Source organism: Bufo bufo, chromosome 5 (genome assembly GCF_905171765.1).
Source record: "Bufo bufo chromosome 5, aBufBuf1.1, whole genome shotgun sequence".
NCBI classification, from domain to species: domain Eukaryota; kingdom Metazoa; phylum Chordata; class Amphibia; order Anura; family Bufonidae; genus Bufo; species Bufo bufo.
Window position 1 is genome coordinate 555752908 of NC_053393.1, and position 20955 is coordinate 555773862.

General features: G+C 44.7%; 2 protein-coding genes across 13 annotated transcripts in view; both read right to left on the bottom strand.

The window, feature by feature from the left end:
- The window catches only part of LOC121000834 (zinc finger protein 383-like), a 1218895-nt gene that overhangs the window by 798734 nt on the left and 399206 nt on the right, over positions 1-20955 (bottom strand). The window lies entirely within an intron of this gene.
- On the bottom strand, positions 13742-14748 carry LOC121000870 (gastrula zinc finger protein XlCGF71.1-like). Its single transcript, XM_040431611.1, has 2 exons — positions 14021-14748; positions 13742-13936 (listed from the first exon to the last, which is right to left on the bottom strand). Exons 1-2 carry the CDS (start codon positions 14631-14633, stop codon positions 13746-13748), a joined length of 804 nt encoding a protein of 267 aa, XP_040287545.1. The 5' UTR covers positions 14634-14748; the 3' UTR covers positions 13742-13745.

The window sequence follows — 20955 nt, forward strand, 5'->3', positions numbered from 1 at the left end:
TCTGTTGGTTTTATTGGGGGACGGGCATGCGCTGATTTGACCGAGTTGTTTGGGGGAGGGGGGTGGGAGTGGGGCTCTGGGTACTGTACAATAAAATTGTAAACTGGTATTGTCACTCTATTCATGTAACTGAAAAGTCTGTAAACTGTGTATTTTGGCAACACCAATAAAAATTATTTTCAAAAAAAAAGAAATTGTGTACTGATCCCACTTGGAAAATCCAAAATATTCTGCGCAGTTTTTTACATACATACGTAGAGAAAAATGTAGTACCACGCCAGCAGGCAGAAAAACTGCTTCCGATTTTTCCGAGACGCCCCACCTGGTATTTTTTGCCTAAAATACACAAGTCACCGACCCAGCCCCCTGGGCGACCTATTGTCTCCGGGACTGGGTCAGTGACCGAACCGGTGTCCAGGTACATAGACTGGCTGTTGAGACCTATCGTTAAGATGATACCCTCACATTTGAGGGACACGTCGGACCTCCTCCGGTCACTGACCGATATTCAGTGGCAGGAGGAGTTCCGACTCGTGTCCCTCGATGTGGAGAGTCTCTATACCCGGATCCCTCAGGATAAGGGCATTGAGGCAGTGATGGAAGTCCTACAGAACACAGATAGAAGTGAGGACTTCAAGATGTTCATCACGGAAGGCCTGAAACTAATTCTCACTAACAATGCCTTTATGTTCGGAGATTCCTGGTATAAACAAAGGGTCGGTACCGCGATGGGGACCCCAGTGGCGTGTACTTTTGCCAATCTGTACCTGGCCCGGTTCGAAGACCGTTTTGTGTACTCGAGTTTTAATCCATTTCTGAAATATATGCATGCCTATTACAGATTCGTGGATGATGTTTTCATCATATGGTCCAGCGACGAGGCACATTTCCGGGCTTTCGTGGATTACTTGAATACACAGAATGACATGAACATGCGATTTACTTACCAGTTTGGGGGCAATAAAATCGAGTTTCTGGATGTAGTGGTATCAGTGGTGGAGGGGGAGTTGGTGACGGAAGGTTTTCGCAAGCCGACCGCCGCCAACTCCCTCCTCCATTTCTCCAGCTATCACCCAAGCACAGTAAAACAATCAGTGCCATATGGCCAATTCAGAAGACTTGCGCGTATAAATACCACCTCAATGAGTTATGATAAACAGGCGCAGGATCTGCGCGCTAGGCTGAGACGTAGAGGGTATCCCCCAGACTTGTTGAATCAAGCTATGACAAAAGCGTCACAAGTACATCAGACAGAAGTAAGGGAGGGTAAACCCTCAATAAAAGGGCCCCCACCCTTCGCCTTTTCCTTTAAATTCAGTCCTATGGCCGATAAGATAAAACAGGTCATAAAGAAAAATTGGAGTATCCTAGTGAGGGACGATTCCCTAAAACAATTGAAAGATATGAAACCAGTGATAGCGTTTAGAAGATGCCATACTATACGCGATCAAGTGGTAACTAGCCATTTCAGGAAAAAACGTCTCACATGGCTGTCTGAACAGAGACCAAAAGGGAATAGGAGTTGCAGAAACTGTTCCTTCTGCAGCTTCAATTCCCAACTACAAGTGATCTCTTTTGCAGGGATAGAACATAGGGTTTTTCCACTTATTACCTGCCGCAGCAAATTTGTGGTTTATATAATTTTATGTAGATGCGGACGCTTCTACATCGGAAAAACTATCCGCTGCTTATTTGAAAGATTCCGCGAACACCTAAACTCCTTAAAAACAGGAAAGGGTGTTCCGCGGTTAATAGATCATGTGAATAAGGCACATAGTGGAAATCCCAATGTGCTGACTTTTGCTGGCCTTGAAGTAGTTAACCGCACTGAAAGAGGTGGTGACAGAGAAAGGGAGCTTCTGAGAAGAGAAACTATATGGATCCTACGCACGGATGCATTGGGTCCGCTGGGACTAAATGAAAAAATAGATATGAGCGTATTTTTGTAATGAACCACTCTTGCTTATTGTATTTTCGTATTTTGATTTGTTCTTATTGGTTTATGTATGTTCACATATGCACCTTACATCATTGAAGAGGTCCCGCCTGACTGTAATCCCTGCCCTCCCTCTTGAGAGGCCAGGTGTTGATTACTTAGTAATTAAGCAAATTACTGCGATGATGCGGCTTCCTGTGCACTATAAGAAGGTGCCGTGACCTCTTTAGTGTTGGAAAGCCAGAAGAAGCGCATACACGCGCGAAACGGCTGTTGCTTACTTGCTGCTGTATCTGCAACCCTTGCACCCCCCTCCTGCCATGGAATAAAGTTACCTGCCTATCAACGGTGAGTGCCGCTCGTTTTGTTTTCTTTTTATCACATTTCCCACATATTGAACAGGAATACGGCTTCTCCCCTGTGTGAATTCTTGATCTCTCTCAAAACTTGATTTGTGAGTAAAATACACTGCTCAAAAAAATAAAGGGAACACTTAAACAACACAATGTAACTCCAAGTCAATCACACTTCTGTGAAATCAAACTGTCCACTTAGGAAGCAACACTGAGTGACAATCAATTTCACATGCTGTTGTGCAAATGGGATAGACAACAGGTGGAAATTATAGGCAATTAGCAAGACACCCCCAATAAAGGAGTGGTTCTGCAGGTGGTGAACATAGACAACTTCTCAGTTCCTATGCTTCCTGGCTGTTGTTTTGGTCACTTTTGAATGCTGGCGGTGCTTTCACTCTAGTGGTAGCAAGAGACGGAGTCTACAACCCACACAAGTGGCTCAGGTAGTGCAGCTTATCCAGGATGGCACATCAATGCGAGCTGTGGCAAGAAGGTTTGCTGTGTCTGTCAGCGTAGTGTCCAGAGCATGGAGGCGCTACCAGGAGACTGGCCAGTACATCAGGAGACGTGGAGGAGGCTGTAGGAGGGCAACAACCCAGCAGCAGGACCGCTACCTCCGCCTTTGTGCAAGGAGGAACAGGAGGAAAACACTGCCAGAGCCCTGCAAAATGACCTCCAGCAGGCCTCAAATGTGCATGTGTCTGCTCGAACGGTCAGAAACAGACTCCATGAGGGTGATATAAGGGCCCGACGTCCACAGGTGGGGGTTGTGCTTACAGCCCAACACCGTGCAGGACGTTTGTCATTTGCCAGAAAACACCAAGATTGGCAAATTCGCCACTGGCGCCCTGTGCTCTTCACAGATGAAAGCAGGTTCACACTGAGCACATGTGGCAGACATGACAGAGTCTGGAGACTCCGTGGAGAATGTTCTGCTGCCTGCAACATCCTCCAGCATGACCGGTTTGGCATTGGGTCAGTAATGGTGTGGGGTGGAATTTCTTTGGAGGGCCGCACAGCCCTCCATGTGCTCGCCAGACTTAGCCTGACTGCCATTAGGTACCGAGATGAGATCCTCAGACCCCTTGTGAGACCATATGCTGGTGCGGTTGGCCCTGGGTTCCTCCTAATGCAAGACAATGCTAGACCTCATGTGGCTGGAGTGTGTCAGCAGTTCCTGCAAGACGAAGGCATTGATGCTATGGACTGGCCCGCCCGTTCCCCAGACCTGAATCCAATTGAGCACATCTGGCACATCATGTCTCGCTCTATCCACCAACGTCACGTTGCACCACAGACTGTCCAGGAGTTGGCACATGCTTTAGTCCAGGTCTGGAAGGAGATCCCTCAGGAGACCGTCCGCCACCTCATCAGGAGCATGCACAGGCGTTGTAGGGAGGTCATACAGGCACGTGGAGGCCACACACACTACTGAGCCTCATTTTGACTTGTTTTAAGGACATTACATCAAAGTTGGATCAGCCTGTAGTGTGTTTTTCCACTTTAGTTTTGAGTGTGACTCCAAATCCAGACCTCCATGGGCTGAAAAATTAGATTTCCATTTTTTTATTTTTGTGTGATTTTGTTGTCAGCACATTCAACTATGTAAAGAACAAAGTATTTCAGAAGAATATTTAATTAATTCAGATCTAGGATGTGTTATTTTTGTGTTCCCTTTATTTTTTTTAGCAGTGTATTTCCCTGCATGAAAGTGGTTTTTCCTGTGAGAATTTTTAAATGCCCAACAATATATTTGAGTTAAACATTCTTAACACGACTGCAGCTTTTTTTTTCCAGTGTGACGTCTTTGATGTTGAAGATCTGATTTTCTAACGAAATATCAGTCACATATATATATATTTTTTATCAGATAATTTTTATTTATTTTGTCATTTTTTTGAGCAAAAACAAGTAACAGACTCCCCTCCTTTCCCCCGCCCCCAGATCTGCAGTCTGGAGAAAGTCCATAGTGAAATCCTATCAGTGTTGTCAGTAAAGATCGATGATGCAGTTTTTCTCTGAACTCTGTGTGGTTCCTCTTCTCATACATTGTTGGTCTTCTTAGGCCTATGTACATTCAACCCTTTCATTCATTCCAATACATAAAACTCTACATACTGATCCAGTGTGATAATTAAATTCCACCTAGAGTATATATCAACCCAATGACAGCTATCCAATGGTATATATCACAGTTATAACATGCAATAACAGACATTAGTCTGCCCCAGCAGAGTACTAGCTACTAGACATGCAGTGCTATCTTTTCCCGTTACCTAAAAGTACCCTTATTGTCACCGCTATAGGCTATATTATGATGTTATAATGCTGCAGCCATGAGTTCCTTATTTTCTCAAATTTTTGCAGACTGTTTCGTTTTTGATATACATATCTTTCCAATAGTATCAATGTATGAATCTTCTCCACAAAATCCCTAACTTTTGGGGGATTTTGATTAATCCAGTAATAAGCAATGTTCTCGCTTGATACAGTATACACATAATAGATAATATTTTTTCTTGCATTAATTGCAGCATTTTAAACCATGATACAAAGTGTTGCTGTCTGATCTACCTGTACACCAAATACCGTATGTAACAGGTCTATAACCTCGGTCCAGTAGCGTCTTAGTCTAGGGCAGTTCCACATAAGATGAATTAGATCAGCGTTAGGTGTCCCACATCTTGGGCAGTCATCATCCTCCCTATACCCCATTTTTTTCAGTACAACCAGGGTTCTATATACCCTATGGAGCAGATGTAGTTGGGAGACTCTATGGGCCTCACTTACTGCCACTGCCATGAACTCCTCTAACACTTTATCCCATTGTTCTACAGTCAGATCAGTTATAGCCTTCTTCTACTTATCGTATAACCGTAAAGGGTGTTTTTTTAAATTTCATCTCCATTAGGCTCTTATAATGGAGAAGTAACTCCACTGGTGCCCCCTTGTGAACTAGTAAGGTCTATGATAGAATGTTTAGTGGCAGGTGCTTTCTTCCCCTGCTGGTCCTATGACTGTATGGTATGCCGGAGTTGCAAATATAGGTAAAAATGGGTTTTCAGTAATGTAAATTCTTTTTGTAGCTGGGTATATTCCTTAAGGGTACCATTATCAAATAACTGATGTATGCGGTTAAGTCCGTATGCTTCCCATACCTGGGCATTTGCTACTTTATCCAACTCCTTAACCAGGGGCGTACATAGAGGTCATTGGGCCCCATAGCAAGAATCTGAATTGGGCCCCCCTAACTCCGCCCGCTACCCACCCCTGGCCCATCCCACCACCTGCCTTGTCTCCTCTCCTGCCCCCTCCCTATTATGCACCCCAAAATGCCCGGGCACCGCATACAGGTAATACTTACTCCCCGACACCCTCGTCGCTCCTGATGCCCCCACGGCTGCCGCTGAATCCCCCTGTCATGCAGATCCAGCGATGGGGTGGGAAGGGGGCAGTTAGTAATTTCCCCCAAATAGTAATTTCCACCACACCTCCCCCATATAGTAATTTTCCCCCACACTGCCTCAACACAGTAGTTTCCCCCAAATAATAATCTCCACCACACTTCCATCTAGTAATTTCTCCCACACTGCCCCATAAAGTAATTTCCCCCCACATAGCAATTATAGCTCCTAGCCCTAGCGATAAGCACCTGCCCATTCTTTGATCTAGTAGTAGGCACCTGCCATATTAGTCCTTGCAGTGGGCACCTGCCCAGTGGCTCCTTGCAGTGGGCACCTGCCCAATCCTTGTCCTTGCTGTGGGCACCTGCCCCATCCTTGCCCTTGCTGTGGGCACCTGCCACATTCTTGCCCTTGCTGTGGGCACCTTCCGCATCCTTGCCCTTGCTGTGGGCACCTGCCGCATCCTTGCCCTTGCTGTGGGCACCTGCCCCATTCTTGCCCTTGCAGTGGGCACCTGCCACATTCTTGCCCTTGCTGTGGGCACCTGCCCCATCCTTGCCCTTGCTGTGGGCACCTGCCCCATTCTTGCCCTTGCAGTGGGCACTTGCCATATTAATCCTTGCCCTTGCATGGGGCACCTGCCCCCACAGAGTTCTTGTGCCAGTCGTGGTCCCCAGCCCGATGTGTCCAGGGGGCTGCACGAGCACTTGAGCAGGAGACCAGCCCTGCTGGGAGGAGGAGACGTATCCCGAAGGAAACCGCACTGAAAAAGGGACAAGTAAGGAAGTGCAGGTAGCCATCCCGGCTGAAGTCAGCAAGGCTGCACACAGAAAAGTTCCGCAGCGGAGAGCGGAATCTGCAGCAGAGGGGCGGGAGACGACTCCATACACCGTCTGCTCCCGTCCACATACCTGACGCACTTACCTGCCTGCTCACATCTCCCCAGGCACCGGATCCCGCAGCTTCATAAGTCTCCATAGCCGAGGTCCCGTCGTTGCCTCAGTTACCGATGCTGTTGTCTGGAAGTAGGAGGAGCCATTGTGCTGCGTCCCGGCACAGTGGTTGGGTTAGGAGGGAGAACTGTCTGTGCAGCAGGAAAGACATGGGGGCGGGGCTTACATGCGCTGCGGGCCCCATAGCAACGGCGTGGTCTGCCTATATTGGCGGTACGCCACTGTCCTTAACCCTTTCATGGCCAAGGGTCATTGATGCCCCAGTGTCCAGGTCAAAATTTACAAATCTGACATGCGTCACTTTATGTGGTAATTGCTTTGGAACACTTTTATTTATCCAAGCCATTCTAAGATTGTTTTCTCGTGACACATTGTACTTCATGATAGTCATAAATTTGAGTCAATATATTTCACCTTTATTTATGAAAAAATCTCAAATTTATCAAAAATTTTGAAAAATTCACAATTTTCAAAATGTCAATTTCTCTGCTTCTAAAACAGAAAGTCATACCTAATAAAAAATGTATTACTTAACATTTCCCATACGTCTACTTTATGTTGGCATCATTTTGGAAATGTCATTTTATTTTTTTAGGACGTTAGAAGGCTTAGAAGTTTAGAAGCAATTCTTAAAATTTTTAAGAAAATTTCCAAAACCCCCTTTTTAAGGACCAGTTCAGGTTTGAAGTCACTTTGTGGGGCTTACATAGTGGAAACCCACCATAAATGACCCCATTGTAGAAACTACACCCCTCAAGTTACTAAAAACAGATTTTACAAACTTTGTTAACCCTTTAGGTCCGAGGAAGCGCGTGTTTGCACGAAACGGCCGTCACCGCCGGTCCACACCAGGGCCGTCCCGCTCCTCAGCCTGTGCAGCTGATGCTATTTTGTCAGCAATAAAGCCCTCCGAAGATTACCCGAGACCCTGGTGAGTGCCGCGTATCTTTTGTCTACTGTCCATAACCCTTTAGGTGTTCCACACAAGAATTAAAGGAAAATGGAGATGAAATTTCTAAATTTCACTTTTTTGGCAGATTTTCCATTTTATTACATTTTTTTCTTTAACACATTGAGGGTTAACAGCCAAACAAAACTCAACATTTATTACCCTGATTTTGCGGTTCACAGAAACACCCCACATGTGGTCGTAAACTGATGTAAGGGCTCAGAAGGAAAGGAACCCCGTATGGTTTTTGGAAGGCAGATTTTGCTAAACTGGTTTAAGATGCCATGTCCCATTTAAAGCCCCCATGTTGCACTCTTACAGTAGAAACTCCCAAAAAGTGACCCTATTTTGGAAACTAGGGGATAAGGTGCCAGTTTTATTGGTACTATTTTGGGTACATATGATTTTTAATTGCTCTATATTAAGTTTTTTATGAGGCAAGGTAACTGAAAAATGGCAGTTTTTTTTTTTTTTTTTACAAGATTCATCTGACAGGGTAGATCATGTGCTATTTTTATAGAGCAGGTTGTTACGGACGCAATGATATCAAATATGTTTACTTTCTTTGTTTGTTTCTTTCAGTTTTACATAATAAAGCAATTTTGAAAAAGAAATTATGTTTTCGTGTGTCCATTTTCTGAACGCCATATGTTTTTTTTTTTTCTGCCGATCGTCTTGTGCAGGGGCTCGTTTTTTGCAGAAAGAGTTGAGGTTTTTATTGGTACCATTTTTGGGTACATAGGATTTTTTGATCATTCATTATTACACTTTATGGGGCAAGGTGACCAAAAAATTTGCTGTTTTAGAACAGTTTTTATATATTTATTTTTACAGCGTTTATCTGAGGGGTTAGGTCATGTGACGGTTTTATAGAGCAGATCGTTACGGACGTGGCAATACCTAATATGTATACTTTTTCTTATTTATTTAGGTTTTACACAATAATAGCATTTCTGAAACCAAATAAATGATGTTTTAGTGTTTCCATAGTCTGAGAGCCATAGCTTTTTTATTTTTTGGGCGATTGTCTTAAATAGGGTATCATTTTTTGCGGGATGAGGTGACTGTTTGATTGGTACTATTTTGGGGGTCATAAGCCTTTTTGATCGCTTGCTGTTGCACTTTTTGCAATATAAGGTGACAAAAATGACTTTTTAAATTTTTATTTTATTTTTTTATGGTGTTTATCGGACGGGGTCTATCATGTGATATATTTATAGAGACAGTCGTTATGGACGCGGTGATACCTAATATGTGTAGTTTTTTTTTTGTTTTTTTTTTTAGGAAAAGGCAATTTTTTTTTTATTTTACATTTTTATTTATTTATTTAATTTTTACTTTTATTATTTTCACATTTTTTTTATCAAGTCCCTCTTGGATCTTGAAGATCCAGTGGGCTGATGGCTGTACTATACTTTGCAATGCTGTACTATACATAGATGCCGCGGCATCTATGGGGTTACAGCAGAGTGTCATCATAGAGCTGACACTCTCTGCTGATGGCGGCGGCTCAGGAATAGAGCCGCCGCCATCACACACAGCAGGGGGACCGCACGGCATGGGGGCAGCCTTGAAAAGGGGGGTGGGGGAGTACGGCCAGCATTGAGGGGCAGCGCAAATGAGGGCAGGAGGTGGACCGCATCAGGGCACTGGGCAGGCTGCAGGAATGTGGATGGGAGCGGGAAGAGGGGGGGGGGGACTTCATAAGGGGCAGGCGGGGACAAGGGGGGGCTTGGTGCACAGATCGGAGGGGGGGCGGGAAGGACGAGGACACTATCTGATTTCAGGCTCTGAAACCGGCATTTTTTCACTGCCGCGATCAGATTGGTTAGTCTGCACAGACTAACCAATCTGATCGATTGCCGGCAAGGGGCCACTCTGATTGGTCCCTTGCCGGCATTACTGAACTGTATGCTGTCCGTGACAGCACCAGGGCAGGCGCAGAAGCCTTAATCCAAGTGCTTTGCAGCGCTTGGATTAAAGAGCTGCCATGACGTCTTTACACATGGTAGCTGCATGGGGTATGTGCAGCTATCACGTATAGATACGGATTGCGGTCGTGAAGGGGTTAAACATAGGTTTGGGCCAAATCGGAGTGAACTTGGTATAACCCGTGAGTCCTGCAACAGTTCTAGCCTTCCACCTCTGTGTATAGTACGGAGCAGGCCAAATCGGTTCCCTACTTTAACCATTGTACCATCCTCTATTTCAGACATTAGGCTTTTACCATTAATCAATTGTTTTACAATCCTTCCAGCTGTATTAAGGCCACCATCGTCTCCCCAGCCCCTGATATGCTGCAATTGGGCTAAGTAATATATTCATCTAAGAACAGCAATAGGACATAGTGCTACTTTTTCCGTTAATGGGCCATAACGGAGACCTTTCACTGTCTCCGCTCTCCTTAGGGCCTCTGCAAGGGGCTCTATTGCCATTGCAAACAATAGGGGAGATTAGGGACACCCTTGCCTGATTCCCCTGTGTAATTTAAAGGACTCGGAGAGCCCCCCATTTATTCTAAGTCTAGCTGTGGGGCATTTATATAGTAGTTGTATCCACCTAATGAATTCTGGTCCAACCCCTATTTTCTTAAGCACCTTCCATAGGTATCGCCATTTCACGCTGTCGAATGCCTTGGCCGCATCAAGAGATGCGACCACCGCATTCCAGGCGTGGACCTGGCTCACCTGAATATTCAGGAATAATCTCCTTATATTCACCGCTGTTGACATGTTAGGCATAAATCCTGCTTGGTCAGTAGGTATGAGCGAAGTTATCACCGAGTTTAACCTATTCGCCAAAAGTTTTGCTAGGATTTTGGCATCTACCTGAAGCAGGGAGATAGTCTAGCGGCAGAGTCCTATAGGCCTATCTTTTCCCGGTTTTGGAATAACTACTATTATTGCTTCATTCATAGACATGGGCAATTTACCTTGACTCTGGGCTTCCTTATAGACCTCTAATAATTGAGGTAATAGTGTAGAGGCATACGTTCTGTATATTTCAACCGATAGCCCATCTCCACCCGGGGCCTTGTTATTTGACATATTACCTCAAAGCATCTTCCATTTTATAGAGTCTAGGAAATTTCTCTGTTCCTCAGGGTAGGGAGTAGCAACTGGTCTAGAAATCCTGCAGTCTCTGTGTAATCAGCATCCGCTTTTGATTCATATAAGGATGAGTAGAACAGGTGCATGACCGCTAATATCTATTCTGATGTCGTGCACAAGTCTCTAGTAGAGTTACGGAGAGCAGCTATATATGCCGATAGTTGTTGGGCCTTAGATATTAGTGCCAGTAATCTTCCTGTTCTCTCCCCCTCCTCATAATACGATTGCTTTTCAAAAAAGCGTTTGTCGCGCTAATAAGCAAGCGATCATTTAGTGCTTGTTGTGCTTCTTTCCAGTGTGCTGCATGTTCTATAGAGGGTTGCTCTACATAATTTGCCTCTGCACTTTCCACCCCCAACAACAGTTTTGTATGGTCACCCTAGTTTGTTTGTTTTTTATTTACTTCCGCTATAAGTAACCCTCTTAAGAAGGCCTTCATGGTATCCCACACCACCAAACGAGATGCAGTAGGTAAATTATATGTGAAGAATTCCTTCAGCCTGTCTCCCACTCCCGACAGATCAGCTAAAACAGAGAGCGAGTGCGGATAACATTTCCACATTTCGCCTCTGTTCACAGCCGGGGGGGAAGGAAATTAACCGACGCTAGTACCGGAGAATGATCAGAGAGTCTTCTGGGTAGATATTGTATTTCTTAAATAAGGTGACCCATTTCAGCATTACCCAGAACTAGGTCTATTCTGGATAACGAATCATAGGTACTGGAACAACATGAGTATTGTTGTGTTTGTGGGTTTTTCAACCTCCAGAAATCGAACAGGGAAGCCTCAGCTAAGAGCCTCCCAAATGGAGTAATCCCCTCAGAAGTTAACTGGGTAGATGCCCCCATTCTATCCAGTACCGGGCAGATCACATTATTAAAATCTCCTAATATTAACGTCGGGACAGTAGGCAAGAACGCGAGGAATGAAAACACTCTCCTAATAACTAGTGATGAATATGGCGGGGGTACATAAATACCAATTATGACACATGGAATATTGTGCCATATAAACAAACATAGAACCCTTATTCATCTATCTAGTTAGATATACATTTGAAGATTCTATTCTTATGAATGAGTATGCTCACCCCCCTCGCATAAGTGGAATAAGTGGCATGGAAGCAATGACCCACCCACTGAGGTCGAAGTAAATGAGTCTGGTCCGGCATTAAAGGAGTCTCCTGTAAGCAGCATACCAGGGGCTGGTAGAGTTTCAAACTTTCCATAATGGCCTTTCTTTTAGTGGCCTCTTTTATCCCTGTGCAGTATCTTATATAACATGTACAAGCACCACAAGGACATTTTCCCCATATCTGCAGATCCTAGATTATTAACCCTAAATAATCCCCGAACTATGCCTAAAATAGGCGATTAACAACTAAAACGCTTGAATGCGCTGGCCTTCCTGATAGGTCCAGATTAAAAACACCTAACTTTAGGTCCTCGGGATCAAAAAAACACCCGTCAGCAAGGCCAGGTAATCCGGACAGCTAGTCCACCGGAAAAGAGAGAGGTGGCAGCCCTGCAAGTAATAACAGGAACTAAATTAACACATAACAGTAACTGTGTTATCTAAACTATTAGAGCTGGTTGCGTCGTAGTCTCCCGCTCACTTCCCGGTCATTATTTATATTAAGTTTACAGATGCTAAACAGTATAATACACCCACTGCACGTTATAGATACATGTTCCGCTCAGTTACAAACTCTCTATAGAAATAACATGTAAAGTAAACATTCTAGCATTGGCACATGCATACACCGAGTCAGTCACATTCACGGAGTATGATCATTTACTTGCGCTGGAGCCCGATGAGCCATTCTCAATCTGGTGGCTGTCTTTCCTCAAGCAGTTGCCTGTCAGGTCTGTCCAGCCATCTCGATGCTTCTTTTGGGTCCTTAAAAAAAACTGGTAGATACCAGGGCGACTACCCTGAGTTTCGTTGGGTACATCATAGGAGACTCCATATTCTCTCAAACGACGCTTTATATCAAGGAATCTGGCTCTCTTTTTCTGCACCTTTATTGAGAAATCAGGAAAGAGTGACACCTTGTGGCCATTAATTGAAAGATCCGGTAGCTCCCTGGCCTTTCTAAGAAGAATATCACGATCTCTGCAATGGAGTATTTTCATGAGCACCGGTCTCGGGGGTGCACCCGGTGGCAATGGGCGAGTAGGCACTCTGTGAGCGCGTTCAAGTGCAAACAGCGGAGTTAATGTTTCTGCACCAATCCGCTCTTCTAACCAGGTTTCAAAAAACTCTGTAGGGTTAACACCTTCCACTTTTTCTAGTAATCAAACTAATCTTACATTATTTCGTCTCAGCCGATTTTCCAAGTCATCTTGTTTGGCAGCCAGTATATCTAGCCTGCGAGCATGTTCCGTAGTGTCCCTCTTGAGAGGATGTATAGCGTCTTCCATATCGCCCACTCGCTCCTCCAGGGCGGTTGTGCGTTCTGACAACTTTCTAAAGTCCTGCCTGACTATGGACAGATCTTCTTTTAAGGCTCCCACTTGCATTGTCAGCACATTTAGTGACTTGCCGCATTTAGTAATGGCTTGCATGACATCTTTGAGGGTTGGCTCCTCCAATTCGGATTCCTGAGCCTCTGCACCACTCGCCTGTAGGATGCCATAGTTAGGGCCGCGTTCTTTTACTGTAGCAGCTTCCACCCCCTCACTGTCAGAGTCCATGCCCCTATCTGATGGTAGAGCCTCACCCTTGTCTCAGAGCGTCTTGTGCTAAGTAGTGCCGCTGAACAAGCATATTGCCCCAGCCGCGCTGCAGGTTCCCGCTGTAGGTCCGCTGTGCGGTCTTGGCGCTTAGGGGTCCTTGTCTGTGCCTTTCCCTTCTCTTTTCCTGGTCATGGCAGCTAAATTTCGCTATTGTTGTGTTCCCAAGGTCCACCGCAGGGTAAACATGCAAGCAACAGGATTAGGCTAATGTTTACAGGATAATTGGCTGGGGTAGTGCAGGAGCTCAGCCGACGCACAGCCGCTCACATGCTTGCCCCCCCCTCCATCAGTCACATTCTTAACATGAATACGGCTTCTCCTTTGTGCAAATTTGCTGATGTCTCTCAAGACTTGATTTCATAGTAAAACATTTCCCACATTCTGAACATGAATATGGCTTCTCTCCTGTATGAATTCTCTGATGACTCTGAAGATATGATTTCGTAGTAAAACATTTCCCACATTCTGAACATGAATACGGCTTCTCCCCTGTGTGACGTCTGTGATGTAAAAGAAGAGCTGATTTTGTAGCAAAACTCTCTTCACATTCTGAACAAATAAAAAGCTTCTCACCTGTGTGAATTCTCTGATGTATAGCAAGACTTGAATTATTAGTAAAACGTTTGCTACATTCTGAACATGAATACGGCTTCTCTCCTGTGTGAATTCTCTGATGGGTCTGAAGAGAGATTTTCTGAGAAAAACATTTTCCACATTCTGAACATGAATACGGCTTCTCCCCTGTGTGAATTCTCTGATGGGTCTGAAGAGATTTTTTCTGAGAAAAACATTTTCCACATTCTGAACATGAATACGGCTTCTCCCCTGTGTGAATTCTCTGATGGCTCTCAAGATTTGATTTCTGAGTAAAACATTTCCCACATTTTGAACATGAATACGGCTTCTCCTTTGTGTGAACTTTCTGATGTTTCAGAAGATTTGCATTATGAGTAAAACATTTCCCACATTCTGAACATGAATACAGCTTCTCCCCTGTGTGAATTCTCTGATGGCTCTCAAGATGTGATTTCATAATAAAACATTTCCCACATTCTGAACATGAATACGGCTTCTCTCCTGTGTGAACTCTCCGATGCCTTTCAAGTTGTGATTTACGAGTAAAACATTGCCCACATTCTGAACATAGATACGGCTTTTCCCCTGTGTGAATTCTCTGATGGCTCATAAAAGATGATTTCAAAGTAAAACATTTCCCACATTCTGAACATGGATACGGCTTCTCTCCCGTGTGAACTCTCTGATGCCTCTCAAGTTCTGATTTGTGAGTAAAACATTTTTCACATTCTGAACATGGATATGACTTCTTCCCTTTCTGAGCTCTTTGGGCTCCCACACCCCTTTTGTGGCTTGCATTCTGGTTAACAGTCTGTGATGAATCAGAAGATTGGATTTGTGTTAAATGATCAAGTGACAGAGTTTTGCTGTGAAGGGTGGATGGTACATCTGGGATAATGGCACAATCTTCATATGTATCTGATGTGACACCCGGATCATCTGCATTATAATCTGTAGATATCAATTGTCCCTCCGAGCTCCCAGTACAGTCACCTGTCAAGAACAAAACTTTGTAATTTTTTTTTTAAATAATATAATTTTTTTAAATAATACTGATATTTTTTAACATATAAAAATGCAGTTTAGTGCAGGGCAGTGGAGAGGAACAGTGCGGTGATGTATGAGGAAGCCATGGCTATGGAGTCAGCGTAAGGCCGGATTACTATTCTCTATTAAAATTCTTTGTATAAAATAATCTGCCTTAAAGGGAACCTGTCACCTGTAGGTCGTGGCCCTCACAGGGGGCAGCATAGTGTAGTCACAGGCCCGGTGATTTCAGCGGTCTGTCACATCTGTGCTGGCAGTCAGTACTGACAAGCCGAACCCCACAGTGTGCACCGGGGCTGCGAGGGAGACAAGTCCGATAAGTGACTACCTCTACCCTCCCCTGCCTCCGGACCAAGACTGACTGGTTTTCCTATGCACAACTGGAAAGAATCCTGCCAGTGAATGTCGGGAGGAGGCGGACAGTGGGTGTAGTGAGCCTCATCGGACTCATCTCCCTCCTAGCGCTTGCATGGGGTTTGGCCTATCGGTAATCTAAAAGTACTGACTGCCAGCACAGAAGTGATAGCTTCCCTCTAAAGAGCATCTATTGGCAGGATCAACCCCATCAAACCAGGCTTACTGCTTGTTAGAGTTAATCATACTGAGTGAAACGACCCCTCTGTTCTTTAATAAGAGCTCCAAAACTGCATGTGAGGATCAGGAATTATAAGTAAATAATTGTGGCTGTGTCACTAATAAGGGGGCACCGGGAGATCTGTAAAAAGGGGCAAGCGATAGAATTGTCACCAGTGCCCTCCACAAGACCGTCCCCGCTTCCCTGGTAAACTAGTACATGGATTGCAGGATAAAACTTACCAGGAAAGGTTAAAGGACCTTAACATGTAGAGCTTGGAAGAAAGAAGAGACAGAGGGGATATGATAGAAACTTTTAAATACATAAAGGGAATCAACTCGGTAAAAGGAGGAGAGCATATTTATAAGGAGAAAAACTACCACAAGAGGACATAGTGTTAAATTAGAGGGGCAAAGGTTTAAAAGTAATATCAGGAAGTATTACTTTACTGAGAGAGTAGTGGATGCATGGAATAGCCTTCCTGCAGAAGTGGTAGCTGCAAATACAGTGAAGGGGTTTAGGCATGCATGGGATAGGCATAAGGCCATCCTTCATATAAGATAGGGCCGGGGGCTATCCATAGTATTCAGTATATTGGGCAGACTAGATGGGCCAAATGGTTCTTATCTGCCGACACATTCTATGTTTCTATGTTTAAAGAGCATCTGTCATCAGGATCAACCCTATTAAACCAGGCTTACTGCTTGTTAGAGTTAATCATACTGAGTGAAACGACCCCTCTGTTCTTTAATAAGGGCTCCAAAATGGCATGTGAGGATCAGGAATTATAAGTAAATAATTGTGGCTGTGTCACTAATAAGGGGGCACTGGGAGATCTGTAAAAGGGACAAGCGATAGAATTGTCACCAATGCCCTCCACAAGACTGTCCCTGCTTCCCTGGTGCATTCTATATGCTACATGTCAGACCCTGACTATGCCACCGCTAATGTGCTCCCTGAGGAGTCAGTAAGGGGACCATTAGAGGATGGGTGGGGGGTGCTGGAGTCTTAAGTAGGAGCAGCTCACGGACAGCTGGGAAGCTGAGCAGAGTGCGGGCGATTGCTTACTTATCCGGAATCTCTTAGTATATAGGACAGGCCAGAGGCAACCAGTATTTAGGGTCAGTGACTTGCTTTTATTAGATTCTGCCCTGAAAGTCCAGTCCTGCTGAACGGGTTCACAAAGGGAAGAACAGGTGACAACTCCAGCCTTCTGATCAGCACTGTGGGATACCGTATTTTTCGCCCCATAAGACGCACCTTTTTCCCTTCAAAGTGGGGGGGAAATGCCCCTGCGTCTTATGGGGCGAATACTAATGAAGAGCTTCCATTATGAAACGCTTCATTAGTACCGGACGATCGGGAAGCGATGAAGGCTCTGTACTCACCACTTCCTGGTCCTCGGCTGTCAGCTGTGCAGTGCTGCGCACAGCGTAAGGGCGCTCTGTGACCTCACACTGTGCGCGCCAGTTCACAGCAGACCGAGGAGGAGAAAGAGGAAGACCGAGCACGGGCAGTAGGGAGCGGCGGTGTCCGGAGCAGGAGAGGTAAGTGTGTTTTTTTATTTTTATTTGCGCTGATGGCTGGGGGTTGACCTGAGGCTGGGGGCTACATGAGGCTGATGCATGAGGCTGGGGGCTACATTAGGCTGATGCATGAGGCTGGGGGCTACATTAGGCTGATGCATGAGGCTGGGGGCTGATCTTAAGCATTGGGGGTCTGATTGGGGCTGTAAGCTGAAAGCTGATTAGAATTGGGGGTCCGATTGCTGGTCTGATCTGAGATCTAATGGAAACTATTTTGTGGTCAAAAAATTAAAGGGGTTGTTCAGTTAGTGACCTTTTTTTACAGACCCCACATCGAGGTCAGACCCACATATAAGACGTACTTTTTCCCCCAAAAGTGTGTGTGTGTGGGGGGGGGAAATGTCAGTGCATCTTATAAAGCGAATACTAGTGAGTGCTTCCATTATTCAGTTTTACCGTGTAGGGAACGCAGTAAAAATAAAACCCATTACACTGTGGTGGAACTGCACTTTTTTTTAAAAAACATATTCTAATTCTAAGTCATAATGACTCAGAGAAAGCCGGGAGTAAAAAATGGAAATTCAAAGACAAAAAAATGGCCCAGGGTGGGAAGGGTTAAGAAAGTAGCGCTGTCCTATCTAGTTATTACTGGATCCTAAGTGACAATCACGGCCAAGTCAGTCTATAAGACGCAGTTTCTCTCCTTGTTATGTGAAGTGTTACCTGAATTCATCTCAAGGGGCTAAGGCAGATCAGGCCTTCCCACCGATGAAGAGATTGTTGGTCTCTCCCGCGTTCTGGTCTATGTTGACCACACCGAGCCTTTTACCCTGTATACTGAGGGAAGCTTGGAGAGGCTGGGGGCAATCCTGACCCAAATTCAAGATGGCAGGGAGCGAGTAATGGCCTATACTAGCAGAGCACCGAGAGGTGGAGGGAAGAACCCGGAGAGAACTATTAGGCCACAGCTGCTGGGGGTAGTACAGGATTTTACTGAGAGGTTTAATGGCATCTTGTTGGCAGCAGAATTTTGTGTAGTGGACAGACAACATCGCCAAGTGCCTTGGGACACCGCCGTCTCGGGGTGGGGGGTGCAGAGCAGCAGTAAATGGCCAGGAGGACAAAGATCAAATACAAGGTACGGTACTGACATAGCAGTGGGAATACTGCTGTTCTGCGACCCAGTAGAAACAGCCAGTGGTCTCAGTAATACAATGTTAGAAGATATAACCTTCCTCTTCCATGGCTGAGATCTATGACTAAGCCCCCATACTCTTACAGCCAACTGAACATTCAAATGTAATGGTGAAGTAATCGGCTGGCGCTCTCTATCTGGCTCTGTATGGATCAATCACAGAACCAAGTAGGTTAACCTACTAACACGTGTACTTCCATAATCAGAACATTAGGACGATTGTGGACGTCCAGATGTATAATTACCTGTAAGTGGAATGCTATGTGTTGTTTTTTTTTTCCATTTTATTTTAGTTTTAATGTTCATGTGCATTGACAGTATATATTGTTAGTGCGATATTTTAATAAAAATTGTTTTTTTTATATATTTTCAAATGTTTTTATTTAAGGTTGACACAAGATAAAACATTTTAATAGGAGCAGTAATATTGATCAGTATTCTATATGACATGTCTCTGGTGATGGTCCCAATATAAGCAGATAGAGCAATATATTAAAGTCATTTCGTCAACTTTGGTTTTTTAGGAGGGAAATGAGGGATGGGGAAAGGATGGACATGGGGAAAATGTGGTGAAAGAACCATTACAGAATTCTCTGCAAACCGCAGAGCAAGTAAAACATAACATTAGCCCAACTCATTCATCTCCTCTCCATATTCAGTACATGTAAAGTCTAAACATACACACGGCGCGCAGGGACCACATTGAGCCCTCAGATTAGATCATATCCCCGATATAGGCGGGTCATTCAATAAGATTAGTGTCTGGTACCAGGAGGTGAGCTGGAATACACCTCCTAACCTGGAGGGGCAGTATGTCTATAAAACTCTCCCAGCACGCAAAAAATTGCTTCACGTTGGTCTCCTTTTTGACGACGCCTCTACCAAATTCATCTTCATTAAGAAGAAGTATTTCTCAAGAAATAACTTAAATGGTGGGGGTGTAGGATCGATGTATAGAGGATGGTCTTGACCCCTGCTGCTGCTATTAAATATAATAGTTTCTGGCTACCAGGGGTGCACCGCGTTTTGGTCGAGTCAATGTATCTAAAAATGGCCCATATAGGGTCCAAAGGGGCTGCTGACGTCAGATGGGTGGTAGTAAATGTATGTATTTTACCCCAAAAGAATTGCATCACTAGGCATAACCACAAGCAATAAAAAATGTCTGCTCCTGTCTCACCACAATGGAAGCAGCCATCCGACTCAAAGACGCCCATACGATGGCCCCATACCGGAGAAATATATGCCCAGTGATAAATCTGTAGGGACATGTCCCGGTAGCGACTGGCCGGCAAATAGCGGAGATCGCGTTCCAGGGCCTGATACAAAGTGGACATCGTTAGTTGCGGGATATCACTGAGCCACTTAGTTATTGCCTATTGCCCTTGACTATTATCTAAAGGGGTATTTAGAAATTTGTAGTAACTGGTGGTATGTCCCCTTAAGGTAGGAGTATGTTTGAGGGAGGCCTGTAAAGCCGGACTCCATTCTCGAGGGGTTAGGTTGGGTAGTAACTTCTGAAGATAGCTGCTGGCTTGTAAGGGAAGAAACTTAACTAATGGTGGGGTATTTAGTTTTGAGAGTTTCAAAAGACAGAATCTTATGTGTGGCGTGGTCCAAGTGGCTGAGCAAAGTTATACCTCCCTTATGCCAGTAAAAAAAAAATCTCTATGTGGTGACCCTATTTGGAAATGTGGGTTAGCTAAGAGGCTCATATGTAATGAAATGTGGGAGTGTAAATTTTTGAGAATTCTCATTTTTTTGCCACGCCCGCCAGGTCGACATTATTAGAATGTTTTCCCTGGCTCGTTCTGGGATCTGTCCCATTGGGGGTATGGAGAAGGTTAGGAAAGGGCTAGTCCGGGTATAAATGCCTGTTCCTGACCCCTATTTGAGAACATGGACGTGTGGTGTATCCAGTCTATAGCAATTCTCATGAGAGCTACAATATTATAAGCCCTTATGTTAGGAAAGTTCAACCCCCCATTCAATCTGGGCCATTGTAGGACAATATAAGGTATCCTGGGGCGGCGACCCTGCCAGATAAATGTACGGTATAGACAGCTGATTTTCTTCTCATCCCTAGGGCGTAAATAGATTGGTAGGGAATGTAAAAGGTATAACAGGCGGGGGAATTCCACCATCATGAGAAGGTACACCCGCCCCATATAAGACAAAGGAAGGTGTCGCCAGCCTGCCAATGTGTCCTCAAGCGCACGTATATAGGGAGCGACATTTGCATTGTATAATTTGCCCGGTGACTTAATGATCTGTACCCCCAGGTATGATATAGAGTGCGAGCGCCACTGAAATGGGAAGTGAGCAGTCCACCTCGGTCTCGTGTGGCCTTTAAGAAGCATGGCTTCAGATTTATCCAAATTTTGAGTATATCCCGAGAGCTGTCCAATATCGGTAAGATTCTGTAATGTTTGTGGGAGTGTAATTTCAGGGTTTTTGATAATCAACAGAATATAATCTGCAAATGCCGCCAGAGCGACTAAATTATGACTATGTTGTGTGGAGTGGCTGTAAATGATGTAAGAGGGGGTCCAAAGAGATAACAAAAAGTAAAGGAGAGAGAGGACAGCCA